This window comes from Piliocolobus tephrosceles, chromosome 1, assembly GCF_002776525.5.
Source record: "Piliocolobus tephrosceles isolate RC106 chromosome 1, ASM277652v3, whole genome shotgun sequence".
In the NCBI taxonomy this organism is placed as follows: domain Eukaryota; kingdom Metazoa; phylum Chordata; class Mammalia; order Primates; family Cercopithecidae; genus Piliocolobus; species Piliocolobus tephrosceles.
The window spans coordinates 76,874,817-76,891,510 of record NC_045434.1 but is presented as its reverse complement, the minus strand read 5'-3'; the positions used below and the strand labels follow the sequence as shown (position 1 = coordinate 76,891,510).

The following is a 16,694-nucleotide window of genomic DNA, read 5'->3' as shown; positions in this document are numbered from 1 at the left end:
ATTTATAATTGAATGTATTTAGTGGGAAGGCTTTAAAACAGTGCTTAAATACTTAAAGTATTAATAGGTTAATATTATAGAAGAACATAAGATTTTAATTGTGATAGGTAAAATTCTAAACATCTTAATAGTTTTTACATTATTGTTAATGTTGATTTAATTTGTAGTTTTAGTTTGTGAACTTAGTAAAAGAGACATTTTAATTTTATCCTGACAGAACTGTAAATGTAATTAATAAAATATCCACAAATAAAAAGCCTTAAATTTCATTTTTAGTTTTAGATTTTTGGGCTTTCATTTAATTGGATTTGTGTTTGTACCCTGAGCAGTCCTTTTAATTAGCAGTTGAAGTTATGATAGCATTTTTTGTTTGTTTGTTTTGTTTTTTCTTAAGAAGGAGTCTTACTCTGTCACTCAGGCTGGAGTGCAGTGGCACGATCTCAGCTCATTGCAAGCTCTGCCTCCTGGGTTCATGCCATTCTCCTGCCTCAGCCTCCCAAGTAGCTGAGACTACAGGCGCCTACCACCACGCCTGGCTAATTTTTTTTTTTTTTGTATTTTTGGTAGAGACGGGGTTTCACTGTGGTCTCTATCTCTTGACCTCGTGATCTGCCCGCCTCGGGCTTCCAAAGTGTTGGGATTACAGGCGTGCCCAACCAGCAGTGTTTTTAAGTTATTTTTTTCCCCCAAATAAAGGAAGGGGAGTCCTGAAAAGCCTGTTCTTATTCCTTTCTTTCCATTAGGTTTCCCAACCCCTTTTTCTCTTGGCACCCATGGAAAGTAGTATTTGAATAGCTCATTAGGGAAAAAGACGGTTCTGTATGGTGGTCACCAGGCTGGGGCTGCTTCAGGCCTTACCCACCATTCCCCAGGGCTGAAAATGAAGTCTTTGTCTTTGCACACTTGTCATCCTATTTGAAGCATACTGGACAAGCTTTATAATAGCGTCCTTCCAATGATATTAATATAATAAAATACCTCTTATTAAAGCAGTTAGCCTCACCTAGAAAATTAACCATTAGGAAAATGTTCTGCCATGTTTATAATTGAGGTGATTATTTTTTCCAAATTTAAGATTTCCAAATTTAATTTTTTAAGATTTTGTATTCTATCACCATAATGCAGTTCTCACCCTTATGTAGTACACAGTAGAAACTGGAAAATACAGAAACAATTTTCTTTTAACTTTGTATTTAATACTTCTTCACTAACTATTTCATAAGCATCATTAACAGTAAAATTACTTCCAGAATTTCACATTTTTGTCTCTGCTTTTCTATGTTTGCTGATTCAGTAGGTGAAATAAAGGGTAGATTGAAGGAGATGAAACAGAAGTGATGACTCTGGAAAATTCACAGACTTGATCATTAAATGGTTGATTGGTAATTGACTAAGTGGGTTCAGTTATAAATAATACTTACCTTACATGGTTTAATACCTATAGACATCCTGGGTTCCTGCCGTCCAGTATTCTGCTACTGTGCACTTGGTATGAGAGGTCATGATTGTCCTGTTGTATGGTGACCTTAATTGTCTATAAAAGCTACCTTTTTTTTTTTTTTTTTTTGGCAGTGGCCATTTGTAGCTGTACCACTTGAACATTTGTCTTGTTTGCATCTTTTCATATTTCATGTCACTGTCACTTCTTGGAATAGTGAGTTCCCCATGTTTGTATATTTACAGTATAAAATATTTTTTGTTATAAATTATATCAGTTTCAGAGACTATGCTCATGAGACAGCTTTGAGATTTGGAATATAAATCATTATTTAGTTTTTCTTACTATGCATAATTTTGATCATCTCTTCTTATACTGTTAAAGAGTTTTTCTTTAATTACTATTTTTTCTTTTTTTCTTTTCTGTGTCTTAAATGAAAGGCCAGAAGGCTTGGCTTACCCTTTTATTCTTATTCTTAGCTAACATATACATAGCACCTATTATGTATGGATGCTACCACGTGCTTTACTTATAATAACTTATTTAATCCCAACAGCCTTCTAAGGAAGGCACTATTGTTATCTCTGTTTTACAAATGGTTTCGGAAACAGATTCATACAACGTTTTAGTAACTTGCCAAGCTCAAACCTCTACCATCTGGGTCTAGAATCCATATAATTAAAAATTATACTACATGTATCTGTTAACATGTGGCAGAAGCCCAATTCAGCATCACTGCTAACTCATGCAGCATGATTCTTTTGTGTGTGTGTGTGTGTGTGTTTAGCTATTCTGATATAGATTGACTTTTTAACTGATGATTTTAGTTGTCTTGTGACTTATAGTCCTCTTAGCTTTCTTCGGGTTTGGAATTCTTAGACCTGCAGACATTATTTCAGATTTAGAAATAACATTTTTGAAATAATGTTTTGATCTCATCACCTTTCTTAATTTCTTTATTTTAAAGCCAGGCACATTAACTGTAAAATAATAGGTACTGGTTGTTAGTCTCTTCTTGACAATGGTTATAACATGTTATTGGGCACAACACCCTCAGTTAAAAGTACATCACAGTATTTTTCTTCCTGGGAATTTATGGCCCTTCATTTAGTTTTATTTTTAATACATTTTTAATTTTAGAATAGTTTTAGATTTACACAAAGTTGCAAAGATAGTACAGAAAGTTCCCATGTACCCTGCACCCAGTTTTTCCTAATATTAACATTTTACATTATTGTGGTACATTTGTCACAACTAATGAACTAATATTAATATATTATTAATTAAACTCCATCCTTGTTGGGGATTTTGTTAGTTTTTCCCTACTGTCTCTTTTCTGATCTAAGATTTCATCTGGGGATATCACAGCCCTTTATTTTTTTATTTTTATTTTATTTATTTATTTATTTATTGTACTTTTAATAGAGACAGAGTTTCACCATGTTGGTCAGGCTGGTCTTGAACTCCCAACCTCAGGTGATCCGCCTGCCTCGATCTCCCAAAGTGCTGGGATTACAGGTCTTAGCCACCATGCCCGGCCTCAGCCCTTTATTATATGTAGGTAGTTTTGAATAGCCGTAAATACATTGCATTGTACTTGTTTGCATTAGCCTTTGTGTATAAACCCTCCCTTTTGTCTTTTTTTTTTTTTTTTTTGAGACATAGCCTCGCACTCATCCAGGCTGGAGTTCAATGGTGCGATCTTGGCTCACTGCAACCTCTGCCTCCCAGGTTCAAGCAATTCTCCTGCCTCAGCCTCCCGAGTAGCTGAGATTACAAGCGCCCACCACCACGCCCACATAACTTTTGTATTTTTAGTAGAGACAGGGTTTCACCATGTTGGCCAGGCTAGTCTTGAACTCCTGACCTTGTGATCCGCCAACCTCCGCCTCCCAAAGTGCTGGAATTACAGGCGTGAGCCACCGTGCCTGGCCCAAGCCCTTCTTAAAGTTGAATCATTGATCTGGGATGCTAATGACTTTTAAAAACTTGATTGATTTAAAAATGATATAAATTCATACAAGAGGTTGTACTTTTCCCCCCTCCCATAGTGATGTCAACTGAGATCAAAACTGTGTGGGAAACTAGGTAACTGTCTTAAAACTGTACAACTGCTGGCTGAGGTGAGCAGATCATGAGGTCAGGAGATCGAGACCATCCTGACTAACACAGGGAAACCCCATCTCTACTAAAAATACAAAAAATTAGCCAGGTGCGGTGGCGGGCACCTGTAGTACCAGCTACTTGGGAGGCTGAGGTAGAAGAATGGCATGAACGCAGGAGACAGAACTTGCAGTGAGCGGAGATCGCGCCACTGCACTCCAGCCTGGTCGACAAAGCGAGACTCCATCTCAAAATAAAAAAACAACAGAAAAATAACAACAATAAAAAAACTGTGCAACTGCTAACCATCATTATAATTTGAAACTAATACAAGTTGGTGAAAGCTGATTAAATTTCCTTGCTTCATGCCTTGTTTCCAGCCCAGTCAACTGTATTTCAACATAGTGGTGTAACATCTTTTCTTTTACTCATGTACTTGATAGAAGGAGGATCTTGATGTGTAATATTATCAACAGTGCCTCTGATCTATATTCTTCCTTACAATTGTCAGCTGCTCATAGGAACAGCAGAACAGTCTTTTTGCAGATTCTGATTCAATGAGTGTTGGTACTGATGAGACCTTTGGGATTATTTAGTTAAAATTCTTTTAGTTTTAATCTCCCTCACATGAGTTTACCTCTATAACAAACCTTCACATATACCCCTGAACCTAAAATAAAAGTTAAAAAATTAAAGTGAAAAAATACTCTTTTGGCTGGGCATGGTGACTCACACCTGTAAACCCAGCACTTTGGAAGGCCAAGGCAGGCAGATCATGAGGTCAAGAGATCAAGACCATCCAACATGGTGAAACCCCGTATCTACTAAAAATACAAAAATTAACTGGGCGTGGTGGCGCGTGTCTGTAGTCTCAGCTACTTGGGAGGCTAAGGCAGGAGAATCACTTGAACCTGGGAGGTAGAGGTTGCAGTGAGCCGAGATCGTGCCACTGCACTCCAGCCTTGGTGACAGAGCAAGATTCTGTCTCAAAAAAAAAATTTTTTTATTTTAGCATCTGAGAAAACCCAAAGCCTAGAGAAGTAAAGTGACTTTTACTAATTGTCATGTGCTTTTTTCATTTAGCCATCACAGTGACAGTCTCAGAAGAGCTTCTCTCCAGTGGCATAGGTGGGCACCCAGTTCTCAGTAGTAGCAGGTCTTATTAAAGACAAACAGTGGAAGGTAGCATTGGAAACAATTTTGAAGCAGCTTTACTTTAGTTAAGTTACCATTCTTTTTGATAAAAAGAAAAAGGAGAGTCTCCTTAAGGTTGCAATGTTTGTAAATACCTTGTCCCCTCTGTGAGATATTTCATATAAAGTTGTTTCTTATAATTGTTTTATATATGGTGTAGTCTTTTTTTCTTCCTGTCAGGGTCAGATTTTCTATCACAGTACTTTTTGTTAGAAAATAAAATATGACTTGGGTACCAATTGGAAGGATTTTTGTTTAGTTCTCATCTCCTCAAAAAGGTTAAGTTTAAGTATTTAGTTAAAACATGTTAATGAGTTTCTTTGTGAAATGTTTTTGTTTTAGTTACTTACACATTGGGCATGCAAAAGCTGCTCTTCTGAACCAGCACTACCAGGTTAACTTTAAAGGGAAACTGATCATGAGATTTGATGACACAAATCCTGAAAAAGAAAAGGAAGATTTTGAGAAGGTAATTAAAAGTGTAGTGATGACCCTTTGTCAGAAAAGTTAATTAAAGTTACAGGATTACCTAATACCTTCATGGTATAAAAATAAATTTTGTTCTCATAGCTACTTTTTTCCCTATCTATATATTCCATGTCTGAGACCTAAGCCAAGAAATGTCGAGCTCCCATACCAAAAAACTTAAAATTTATTTTTCTTTTCCCCATTTATAGAATTTACCTGAATGATGTGTTTTCCTATAATACCAATTTATTAAATGAATTGGTCACTGGAGGCAGGTTTTTTGGTCATATAATCTTAAGTTTATGAATGAAATAAACACTAAGTAGGTATTGGAAAATGTGAAAGTTTCCTAGCCTCTTATCTTTATTCAGAAGTATGGCAGTGTATATACAAAGAGAGGGCAAATGATTGTCAGTTCTCCCGGTAATGACCAGCTTTTCCAAAGTAAATGGAAAACTCCATCATGAGATCAGCTTTCTCAGCTGGAAATTTGGAGGCTAATGTAATGAGTATCTATCTCTTTTTTCTTTTTTGATCTAATATCATGTAACTTCCAGAACCATTTTCAGGCTAAATAAGACTGATGGTTTATATTACATTTGCCTAAATGCAGTATCAAGGGTTGAAAATGCACGAAAAAATGCAAAAGATATACCGATGGTTATTTTGGTTTCTTATTATAGGTTATCTTGGAAGATGTTGCAATGTTGCATATCAAACCAGATCAATTTACTTATACTTCGGATCATTTTGAAACTATAATGAAGTATGCAGAGAAGCTAATTCAAGAAGGAAAGGCTTATGTGGATGATACTCCTGCTGAACAGATGAAAGCAGAACGTGAGCAGAGGATAGAATCCAAACATAGAAAAAACCGTAAGGCACATTGTTTTATGTTTTAATTGATATTCTTATATTCGGCTTCTTTAGTTGAATGTGATTTCTTTTTTGTGAAAGCTGCTGGTTTTTTTGTTTTGTTTTTTTTTTTTTTATTTTTTATTTTTTATTTTTTTTTTGAGGCAGAGTCTCACTCTGTTGTCCCGGCTGGGGTGCAGTGGCACAATCTGGGCTCACTGCAACCTCTGCCTCCTGGGTCAACTGATTTTTCTGCCTCAGCCTCCCAAGTAGCTGGGACGACAGGCGCGCACCACCACACCTTGCTAATTTTTGTATTTTTAGTAGAGACGGAGTTTCACCATATTGGCTAGGCTGGTCTCGAACTCCTGACCTCGTGATCTGTTCACTTTGGCCTCCCAAAGTGCTGGCATTACAGGTGTGAGCCACCGTGCCAGGGAAAAGCTGCTAGTTTAAACATATTTGGGTATATGACTCATTTGTGTTAGAAATCTTTTTTTCTTTCTCTATCTTTATGTTCTTATTGTTTTATTAACATCACAACCACATATGAATATGCCCTTCATATCTCACTTATTGTGTGTAGTCTTTTGCATTGTATTCATTCAATTTGAAGGATTCCTTCTGCAACATTTTGCAGTTTTCTTACTTTAAATACTTAGCCTTTCTATAATACAATGTTTGATGATAATGTTGTCACCCAAGTCTTCCTTTTGGCATGTGGATAAATGTGAATATAATATATAATATAAGCTCAGTACTAACCTGTATCTCTGAACTGTCACTTGACTAAAGAGCATATCTTTCTTATTCATGACTTCTCTCCTGAACTTCTAAATTGGGCTATTTTCATTCTGTAATTATGTTGTCAGAACCACACTATATTAAATCTTGAGTGTTACATTTGGGAAGTATTAGTAAATTAAAATAGTTATAATGAGTCTTTTTATTTTGAAAAGGTTTTCTACATTTTCAAAGGTGGCTAACCAAAGAACTTTAGACCTATCTTGATTCTTTGAGGGCAATTGTCTTATATTTCTAGTAGCTTCCACAGAAAATTATTGTTTAACAGTTCGTATGCATATGGGGCAGGTTTTTGCTAGATATTGTGATATAGGTGGAACCTTTGCCACTTGGAATATGGAGTCCTTTTTTCTAGTATTAAACTGTGTTCTTTCTTGTATCACTGTCTGTTTTCTATCACCTCTTATTTTCTTGGATCCAAGAGTATCCTGCTTCTCATTGGGATGATGAAGGGGCTTTCAGGGAGCCCATGAGTTCAGACTGTCAGCCTGAGATGTGTTCTTTAGACAGGCACGGGCTGTAGTGCCAATGTCTGTGGGACCTTAGGGCCGGACCAAACCATTCTGTCCCTTAGGCATGAGGTGGCAAAAGAAGAGAATGCTTCTGCTTTAAAGGCAGAATGTTAAATTTGAGGGAGATGAGAAGAGAAGGGGCTGGCCCATTGTGCCATGATGGGAAGGGAAACACTTGGTGAGCGGAGCCTTCAGGCCTTGTACTTTTTTTTTATGCTTAATTAATCCTACATGAGTGGGGCCGGGCGCGGTGGCTCAAGCCTGTAATCCCAGCACTTTGGGAGGCCAAGACGGGCGGATCACGAGGTCAGGAGATCGAGACCATCCTGGCTAACACGGTGAAACCCCGTCTCTACTAAAAAAATACAAAAAACTACCCGGGCAAGGTGGCTGGCGCATATAGTCCCAGCTACTCGGGAGGCTGAGGCAGGAGAATGGCGTAAACCTGGGAGGCGGAGCTTGCAGTGAGCTGAAATCTGGCCACTGTACTCCAGCCTGGGCGACAGAGCCAGACTCTGTCTCAAAAAAAAAAAAAAAAAAAAAAAAAAAACCTACATGAGTGGAATGTATTAGTGTTATCTTTTCTAAAACATATTGGTATTTCCTAAATGTATTGTGAAACATCTTTCATTAAAAAATGATGCATTTGCTCTTGGTGCTGGATACTGGAACTATTACAGTGTTTTTAAACTAACACAGGGTGGTTATAAAACAAGAACATGAAATTTTATGTCAAATTATAGCACTATAAGAATAATTTCAGTTTCACCAGATGAGTTAACTGTAATATAATTATCATTTTAAAGCTATTGAGAAGAATCTACAAATGTGGGAAGAAATGAAAAAAGGGAGCCAGTTTGGTCAGTCTTGTTGTTTGCGAGCAAAAATTGACATGAGTAGTAACAACGGATGCATGAGAGATCCAACCCTTTATCGCTGCAAAATTCAACCACATCCAAGAACTGGAAATAAATACAAGTAAGTATATCTCCTTCAATATGCTAGGTGACCTTCTGTGCTTTTGTTTTGATCTGTAAACATGGAGTAGAAGCAAAATAGTCAAGCCTTTTGTTCATTCATGGGTTAACTGGCTGGTGGCTTTTCAGGGGCTGTTTATTCACCTGTCAATTAAGGTTATACCACATTATTTCTAAGATCACTTGTATCTGTGAAAGTCCTGAGTCTGCCTAAAGTTGCTTTTTTTTGTATTGATTAGGTAAACTGTGATGTATATCTTTAGATGAAGATACTTTGCTTCCTGTAATAAACTTTGAGTCTACTTTGCTCAAATTGATTCCTAAAAGTAATAATATTGAAAACTTCCAGAAGTATGAACAATACAAGAAAGTAACATGTGTTTAGATTAGTTTTCTATGTGGATTTGTAGGTTAACAGATCTTTGTTTTAAATGCACCTTTTCCAAAAAAAAAGCCTACTTTATAAAGTAAACCATAAAATATATTTTTTATTACTTTGAAGAAGCCTACTACACATAAATGCTGAATTAAAACTTCTGAAAAGAATGGTAAATGTAAATGATTACTTGGTTAGCTGATGTAATCAGCTTTAAACTCATGGGTGCTGACATGTCTGTCCATATATAGACAAACACACGTGTAATTATATGTGCATACATACTATTTTTACCAGGATTACTCCTTGTTTTACTAAGCAAATCCTTTAAATACATTTGGAAAAGTGACTTTGGATACACATTTTCAGTATCAAATAATTGCAAAGCATAATGCAGTAGCATCTTAATCAAGTTGTATCTTAAAGGTTACAATGTATAATGGCTGGGCACAGTGGCTCATGCTTGTAATGCTGACACTTTGGGAGGCCGAGGCGGGAAGATCTCTTGAGGCTAGGAGTTTGAAACCAGCCTGGGAAACATAGTAAGAACCTGTCTCTACCAAAAAAATAAATTAAAAAAAAAAAAAAGAATAAACTAGCTAGGTATGGTGGCCTGCATCAGTAGTTCTAGCTACTTGAAAGACTGAGGCAAGAGGATGCTTGAGTCCAGGAGTTCAAGGTTACAGTGAGTTGTGATCATGCCACTTCACCCCAGCCTGAGCAACAGAGTGAAACCCTGTCTCTAGATAAACAAAAAGGAAAGCATTGACTGGATGCAGTGGCTCATGCCTGTAATACCAGCACTTTGGGAGGCCCAGGCGGGTGGATCACTTGAGGCCAGGAGTTTGAGACCAGCCTGGCCAACATGGTGAAACCCCATCTCTACTTTAAAAAAAATACAAAAATTAGCCAGGCGTGGTGGCACATGCCTGTAATCTCGTCTACTCGGGAGACTGAGAATCACTTGAACCCAGGAGGTGGTGGCGGCACTGAGCTGTGATCGCACTGCTGTACTCTAGCCTTGGTAAAAGAGTGAAACTGTCTCCAAAAAAAAGAAAGGAAGCATATTTGCACTAATATGTATGTATTTTTTTAATTCAAATTGATACTGCGTATAAATTGTATACATTATCTTAGAAACTGTTCTTAAGACTATTTCATCTTAAATGTAATTTTAACGTAATGATTTTCTGGTCTTTTATCGTTTTTTTTTTTTTTTTTTTTCTTTTACACAGTGAATGGAGCACTGTTTTTGAGTGTGTTTGACTACTTTTAAGACTCTTAGGGATTTACTTGAGTAAGGGATTACTCAAGACAGTGAGACTCAGTCTTAAAAAAAAAAGATGTTCAAAAGCTAAATTTCCTTAAAATTATTACATGTATTGTTTATTGCTTCCTACCATGCCATACATTGGCCATTACAGAAATATTATGATTATACAATTTGCCAAACCAATACCTAATTTTGTATTAAGTTGCAAATTTGCTTTTTTGTTTGACTGCTAAGTTGATACCTGACTCATTGTTCTCAAAGGCTGATAATGTTCTGATATACTTTGAATATTATGAGTCATAAAACCTTTTGGTTTTTAAGAATCTCTTAACTTGTAAAGAATTATATTTTAAATTAGTATTGTTGTTTATAATGCCTAATCTAAGAGGGAAAGGGTAAAATGTTTTATTTATTTTTATTTTCTTTTTTTCTAGTGTTTATCCAACATATGATTTTGCCTGCCCCATAGTTGACAGCATCGAAGGTGTTACGCATGCCCTGAGAACAACAGAATACCATGACAGAGATGAGCAGTTTTACTGGATTATTCAAGCTTTAGGCATAAGAAAACCATATATTTGGGAATATAGTCGGCTAAATCTCAACAACACAGTGCTATCCAAAAGAAAACTCACATGGTTTGTCAATGAAGGACTAGTAGATGGATGGTATGTTTAATGTTACTTAAAATTAACAAGAAGTAAGGACGTAGTAGTTATCAGTGATTTTTAAACTGCTTGAGAGATAGGGAAGGCGATCGGGAGGAGGGGGAATGGATAGGCATATAGAATTCTTGGTTCTTGTCTTCTTCTCAATCAGTGCATTAGGGCTTCCGCTTCTTGTTTTAATGCCACAGATACGGAGTGCCCACTGGGGATCATGGAATGAAAAACACACAAGAGGGCACATCCTCTGCAGGTTTTAGCATTTAATAGAAAAATAATTTTGACTTTCTGGTCATTGGTGTATTTTGTTACTGATCTCTACTCTCTACTGAGGCTGAGGTTTTTCTTTTTTGGCTAGGTCCCAAGAAGGTCAAAATACCCTTGAGTCGAAGTGAAGATGTAAAAGTTTATCTTGAGCTCCATTAAAAGGGTATTACTGCATACTTACCGAGGTTTGCAAACCCTGCAAAATATTTATTTCCTACATATATTTTGTTTTATTCCAAAGGGCTTTATAAAGTACATTCATTTGTGAATGACAGGATACCATCTTTTTTCTGATTCTCATGGTCCTGTGTGGAATAGGGACCTTGAAAATGTTTGTTAAATAAAAATGTATTAATGCGTGGGATTTCCATATTTGAAAATGTCACCATTGTGTCTTTTTTTCCAAATGTGCTTCTACTGTTTGCAGTGGTGAATTTATTTTACTGCAGTATTTGACAAGTCAGCAGTTATCCTCTTCCTTGAACTTGGGCTTACTGGTATTGCAATCTACCTAATTCGTATAACCAGCTCTTAGCCAAATGTTTAACAAGCTGAATATAATTTATTATTCATTAAGTATCTTCTACTCTCCACATCTACACATTACAACATTTCCCTGGTACTTAAAATGTACATATTTCCAGGGATGACCCAAGATTTCCTACAGTTCGTGGTGTACTGAGAAGAGGGATGACAGTTGAAGGACTGAAACAGTTTATTGCTGCTCAGGTGCGTTATAGTTTCTTTTCCAGCTTCTCTGTTTGAAATTTCAGGTACTTCTATTACTGTCCCTTTGGTCTTTATTATCTCTGTTGTTCTTTCTATTTCTTGTTTGTGCCTTACGAGCCAAGGGCAGATTTTTTTTTTTTTTAATAAACTTTAAAAAAAAAAAAAAAGTTTATCACTGCTTATAATAGTGAAAAATTGAAAATGTCCTAAACTTCTATGCTAGGTTTGGACTAAGGCAGCTGAAGTATTTTTAGCAGTGAATTATATGACTTGACTGTGACCAGTCTGTAGACTGAACCTTTGCAGTGAACTGTTAAGGGTAACCAAATTCGTTTGTATACAGTGAGTTTTACATTTCACTGGAAGTAAACTTGTAAGTATTTATCGAGTTTTTTTTTTTTTTTTTTTTTCTAAACATGCTTAGCATGAAATAAAGGTAAAGTTCTAATTAATACTTCTTGCCCTTAAAATCATGTTATTGTTTTTTAGGGCTCCTCACGTTCAGTTGTGAACATGGAGTGGGACAAAATCTGGGCATTTAACAAAAAGGTATATATTTTAACTCTGTCTTCTTTTCTCATGCCTAAGTCCCAAATAATGTACAAGTAGAAGTCATTACTGTGCTCATGGTAGAGAAAAGTTTGTGAAGAATATTAACATTTTGCAGACTTTCAGGAAAATGGAATGTTTTCCTTTTTTAAATACATGAAGAGCATTAATTAAGTCTATTAACTATTCGAAATAAGTAACAGTGATTGAAACAAACAAACTTGGAATTATGGGGAACAGTAATAGTTTTATCCTTAAATTTTTTATGAACACTCTGCATTTCATTTTTCTGCTTTCAAGCTGCGAGCTCTCTGTAAGAAGGTATTACTTAATGCTTTTATTTGCCTTAAACATAGCTTTTAGCATATTACATGTTAAAACCTGAGATGTTATATGGCTTTGAAGCACAATCACATGTATATAAAAGACTTGCTTATACAAACGTATTGAAAATGCATTATTTCTAGTGTTAAAAACCATGTCCTCTGGTTTTCTTAGTGCCAAAGGGAATATTGGGATAACCCCATTCTACCCCATTCCCTTGTGTGCTGCGAGGACATAGAGTTTTAAAAGTATATATTTCATTGAGTTGTATTGAAGTTTCATTAATTACAGTTCCTTTGTCCTACTGAATCCAGCTTTTTTTTTTTTTTAACTGTTTCTTAAAGTCAAATGAGGAACACTGCCTACTGATATTGTTAATTACTAATTGGAAAGCAGATGCTTGGACACTATAATAAGGCAAATCATTCAAATGCCATGTTTTAAATTATGGTTTCTGTGATTGTGTTCTGTAAATTCTTATTTGGGATTGCTGCTTGATGGTGCTGATGTCTTGCCTCAAGAAATAGTTGCTTGTTTCGCATGTGTCTTGAATTTGTTTTATTTTGGTCTTTCGTGTTTAGTTTTTGATACATAAAGGAATTGTTAATTGGTTCTTTCTGTTGCTGCAGTTACTAATAATAAATATGAGTAGAATTTGCTGGCAAAGTTAACGTTGGTGTACTTTTCATTAACAATACAATTTTTAATGATTTTAAGTTTTAATAAAGTTAAGCATGGACACTTCAGATATCTGAAATATATTTTACTGTAGTCAAATAGTTCTATAGGGTCTGTTAAGATGAACAACACTTTCCTCTGTCTTCTTTCATAGTTTCCCTGGAGAAAGCACTTTCATTTCTTCTATATAGTTCTTTTGGTATTTATTACTTATATTTCTTTCTCTCTTTTTTTTTTCTTTTTTTTTTTTTTGAGACAGAGTCTTGCTCTGTCACCCATGCTGCAGCGCAATGGCGCAGTCTAGGCTCACTGCAACCTCTGCCTCCTGGTTTCAAGCGATTCTCCTGCCTCAGTCTCTTGAGTAGCTGGGACTATAGGCATGTACCACCATGCCTGGCCAAATTTTGTATTTTTAGTAGATATGGGGTTTTATCATGTTGGCCAGGCTGGTCTCAAACCCCTGACCTTGTGATCCATCCGCCTCTGCCTCCCAAAGTGCTGAGATTACAGGCGTGAGCTACTGTGCCCGGCCTATTGCTTATATTGCTGAATGAAATATATGTTACTACTTTTTTAGTTATGTTTAGACATATTAGTTGATTTCCCATGATGGAAGATAAATAATTTGGCCTTTTTCTCCTAACTTTTTGGTTTGCTTGTAGTTGATTGTCTTGCTTTGTCTCTCCCTCTCATTTGCTTATGTTTTTCTGTTAAAAAAAAAAAAAAAGCCAGATTCTCATGCCTCTAATCCCAGGAGTTCGGAAGGCTAAGGCAGGAGGAGCACCGGTGCCTGGGATTTTGAGACCAGTCTAGACAACATAGTGAGACCCCATCTCTCCAAAAAAAAAAAAAAAAAAAATTAGCTGGGCCTGGTGTGGTGCATGCCTGTAGTTCCAGCTACTCGGGAGGATGAGTTGGAAGGATCACTTGAACCCAGGAGATCAAGGCCGTAGTGAGCCCTGATCACACCACTGCAATCCAGCCTGGGTGACAGAGTGAGACCCTGTCTCAAAAGAAAAAAAAAAATTTTTTTTGCCTCAGGCTGGAGTGCAATGGCATGATTTGGGCTCACTGCAACCTCCATCTCCCTGGTTCAAACGATTCTCCTGCCTCAGCCTCCCGAGTAGCTGGAATTACACGCGTCCACCACCACACCCAGCTAATTTTGTATTTTTAGTAGAGATGGGGTTTCGCCATGTTAGCCAGGCTGGTCTGGAACTCCTGACCTCGTGATCCGCCCACCTCAGCCTCCCAAAGTTCTGGGATTACAGGCATGAGCCACCACGCCCAGCACCCCTGCATACTTTTCTGTCTCCACAAGATGTGGAAATTTCCCACCAAGATATTCAGATGCCTTAGGTGTACTTTGAGTTTCATTTTGGAGACATCTCTGCCAGAGGCTTCTGTGCTGCTCTGTAACCTGATTTAGATTCATGGCCCATTGGCTTCTGAGGCACAGCTATCTTCCTAGGTCTCTTCATCTTCCTAGGGATTCCCTTTGCTTTTGTTCTGTAATGGACATTACAGAACATTGCCCCATTCTTGGATCTTTTTTTTATATTACCTTCTTGCTTTCCTGAAGGTAATACATCATTCTTTGGACACTCAGTCCTACTCTAGACCTCTGGTAGCTCCCTGACAAGGGGAGCATGGGATGAAGAAAATTTTTGAAACCTTGTATCTGACCTGTGTTTTTTGTCTGAAATTTCGTGATGATAGGCCATGGTGAGGGTCTGTTTTTATCCACATCCATTGGAGGAACATATGGCTTCCAGTCTGGAAACTCATTCCTTCAGTTCTGGGAAATTTTCTTGAATTCTCTCCCTTTCCCTTTCCCTTTCTGTCATTTATTTTCTTTCTCTTGTCTTTTCTTTTCTCTTTTGTTTTATTTTTTTCTGAGATGGTGTCTCATTCTGTCGCCCAGGCTGGAGTGCAGTGGCACGATCTTGGCTCACTGCAACCTCTGCTGCCCGGGTTCAAGCGATTCTACTGCCTCAGCCTCCTGAGTAGCTGGGATTACAGGTGCCTGCCACCGCACCTGGCTAAGTTTTGTAGCTTTAGTAGAGACGGGGTTTCACCATCTTGGCCAAGCTGGTCTTGAACTCCTGAGCTCGTGATCCACCCGCCTCGGCCTCCCAAAGTGCTGGGATTACAGGTGTGTGCCACTGTGCCTGGCTTTGAATTCTTTTTCTTTCTTCTCTATTACGTATTTCTTCTCTCTGGAACTCTTCTTGGGAAGATGCTGGGCCTCCTAGACTGGTACCCTCGTTTTGTTTTCTGTCTTATTTTCCTTCTTGTCTTTTGGTTTATCACAGATCTACTTAATTTTTATCTTCCCACCTTTCTGTTGAATTTTATTTATGCTATTATAGTTCCAGTGTTTCTCTTCTCTGAATTTTCAAAATAACTTTCTATTCTTATTTCATGGTATTACTAGTAGGGTTTTTTGCAGAGTAGTGTCTCTTCTCCCCAGTTTGTTTATTTTGGTTTCTTTCACATTAAAGGCATTTCTCAGATGTCTGGTTAGAGCCTTGGTTATCTGCTTATGTTTAATGTGGGGAAATAAAGAGTGATTGGAAGCCTGAAGAATGAGAGTTGGGCTTTCAACTGAGCTTCACTATACAATGATCTGGCTGGGCTAGTTTGTTGGAGAAATTCCATGTCAGTAATTTTATATCTTTTCTCAAGGATTAGGCAGTTTTCCCAGAGGGGCTTCATTGAATCGCCTTCCTGAAGTGTGAAGATCTGGCTGCCAGGTTTTGGAGTCAAATGGGAGAAGACTGCTGAGGGTTTTATACATCTACTATCATACATTCACTTATTCCTCTTGTCTCTCGTGCAGTACCCTTTCCTTTGGCTCTTTCTGGTATCTGCCAGGATCTAGATACCCTCTTACTCACAGAGTAAACTTCCATTCTTTTGTCAAGGTAGAGGAGAGGCTGTTGCCTGGTTATATGGAGCGGAGAGGGGATGCTTCTATGTTTTCAGCTTCCAGAATTTTGTTGCTGTTATCTCTTCTTTTTTCTTTTTTTCGAGGTGGAGTCTCGCTCTGTCGCCCAGGCTAGAGTACAGTGGTGCAATCTCGGCTCACTTCAACCTCCACCTCCTGGGTTCAAGCAGTTCTCCTGCCTCAGCCTCCCAAGTAGCTGGGATTACATGTGCCCGCCACCATGCCTGGCTAATTTTGTATTTTTAGTAGAGACAGGGTTTCACCATGTTGGTCAGGCTGGTCTTGAACTCCTGACCTCAGGCGATCCGCCCACTTCGGCCTCCCAAAGTTCTGGGATTATAGGCGTGAGCCATCGTGCCCAGCCTTCTCTTCTTTTATTGTATTAATCCTTCTGGATTTGTGCCTTTAAACAAAACAAAACCTTTATTTCTTTTAAGTGGGCGGTTGGGAAAGGGTGAAAGTTGATGAGTATTTTCAGTCTGCTTTTTTTCTCCTAAATCCTGCGAGATCTTTAATCATTAAACACTGTCTT

General features: G+C 37.5%; 1 protein-coding gene across 1 annotated transcript in view; it reads left to right on the top strand.

Moving 5' to 3' along the window:
• Positions 1-16,694, top strand: part of EPRS1 (glutamyl-prolyl-tRNA synthetase 1) — a 97,841-nt gene that overhangs the window by 19,764 nt on the left and 61,383 nt on the right. The window contains exons 7-12 of the mRNA XM_023203715.2: positions 5,078-5,204; positions 5,887-6,079; positions 8,181-8,352; positions 10,435-10,668; positions 11,577-11,661; positions 12,151-12,210. Coding sequence (XP_023059483.1) covers positions 5,078-5,204; positions 5,887-6,079; positions 8,181-8,352; positions 10,435-10,668; positions 11,577-11,661; positions 12,151-12,210 — 871 coding nt within the window. The remainder of the gene's footprint in view (positions 1-5,077; positions 5,205-5,886; positions 6,080-8,180; positions 8,353-10,434; positions 10,669-11,576; positions 11,662-12,150; positions 12,211-16,694) is intronic.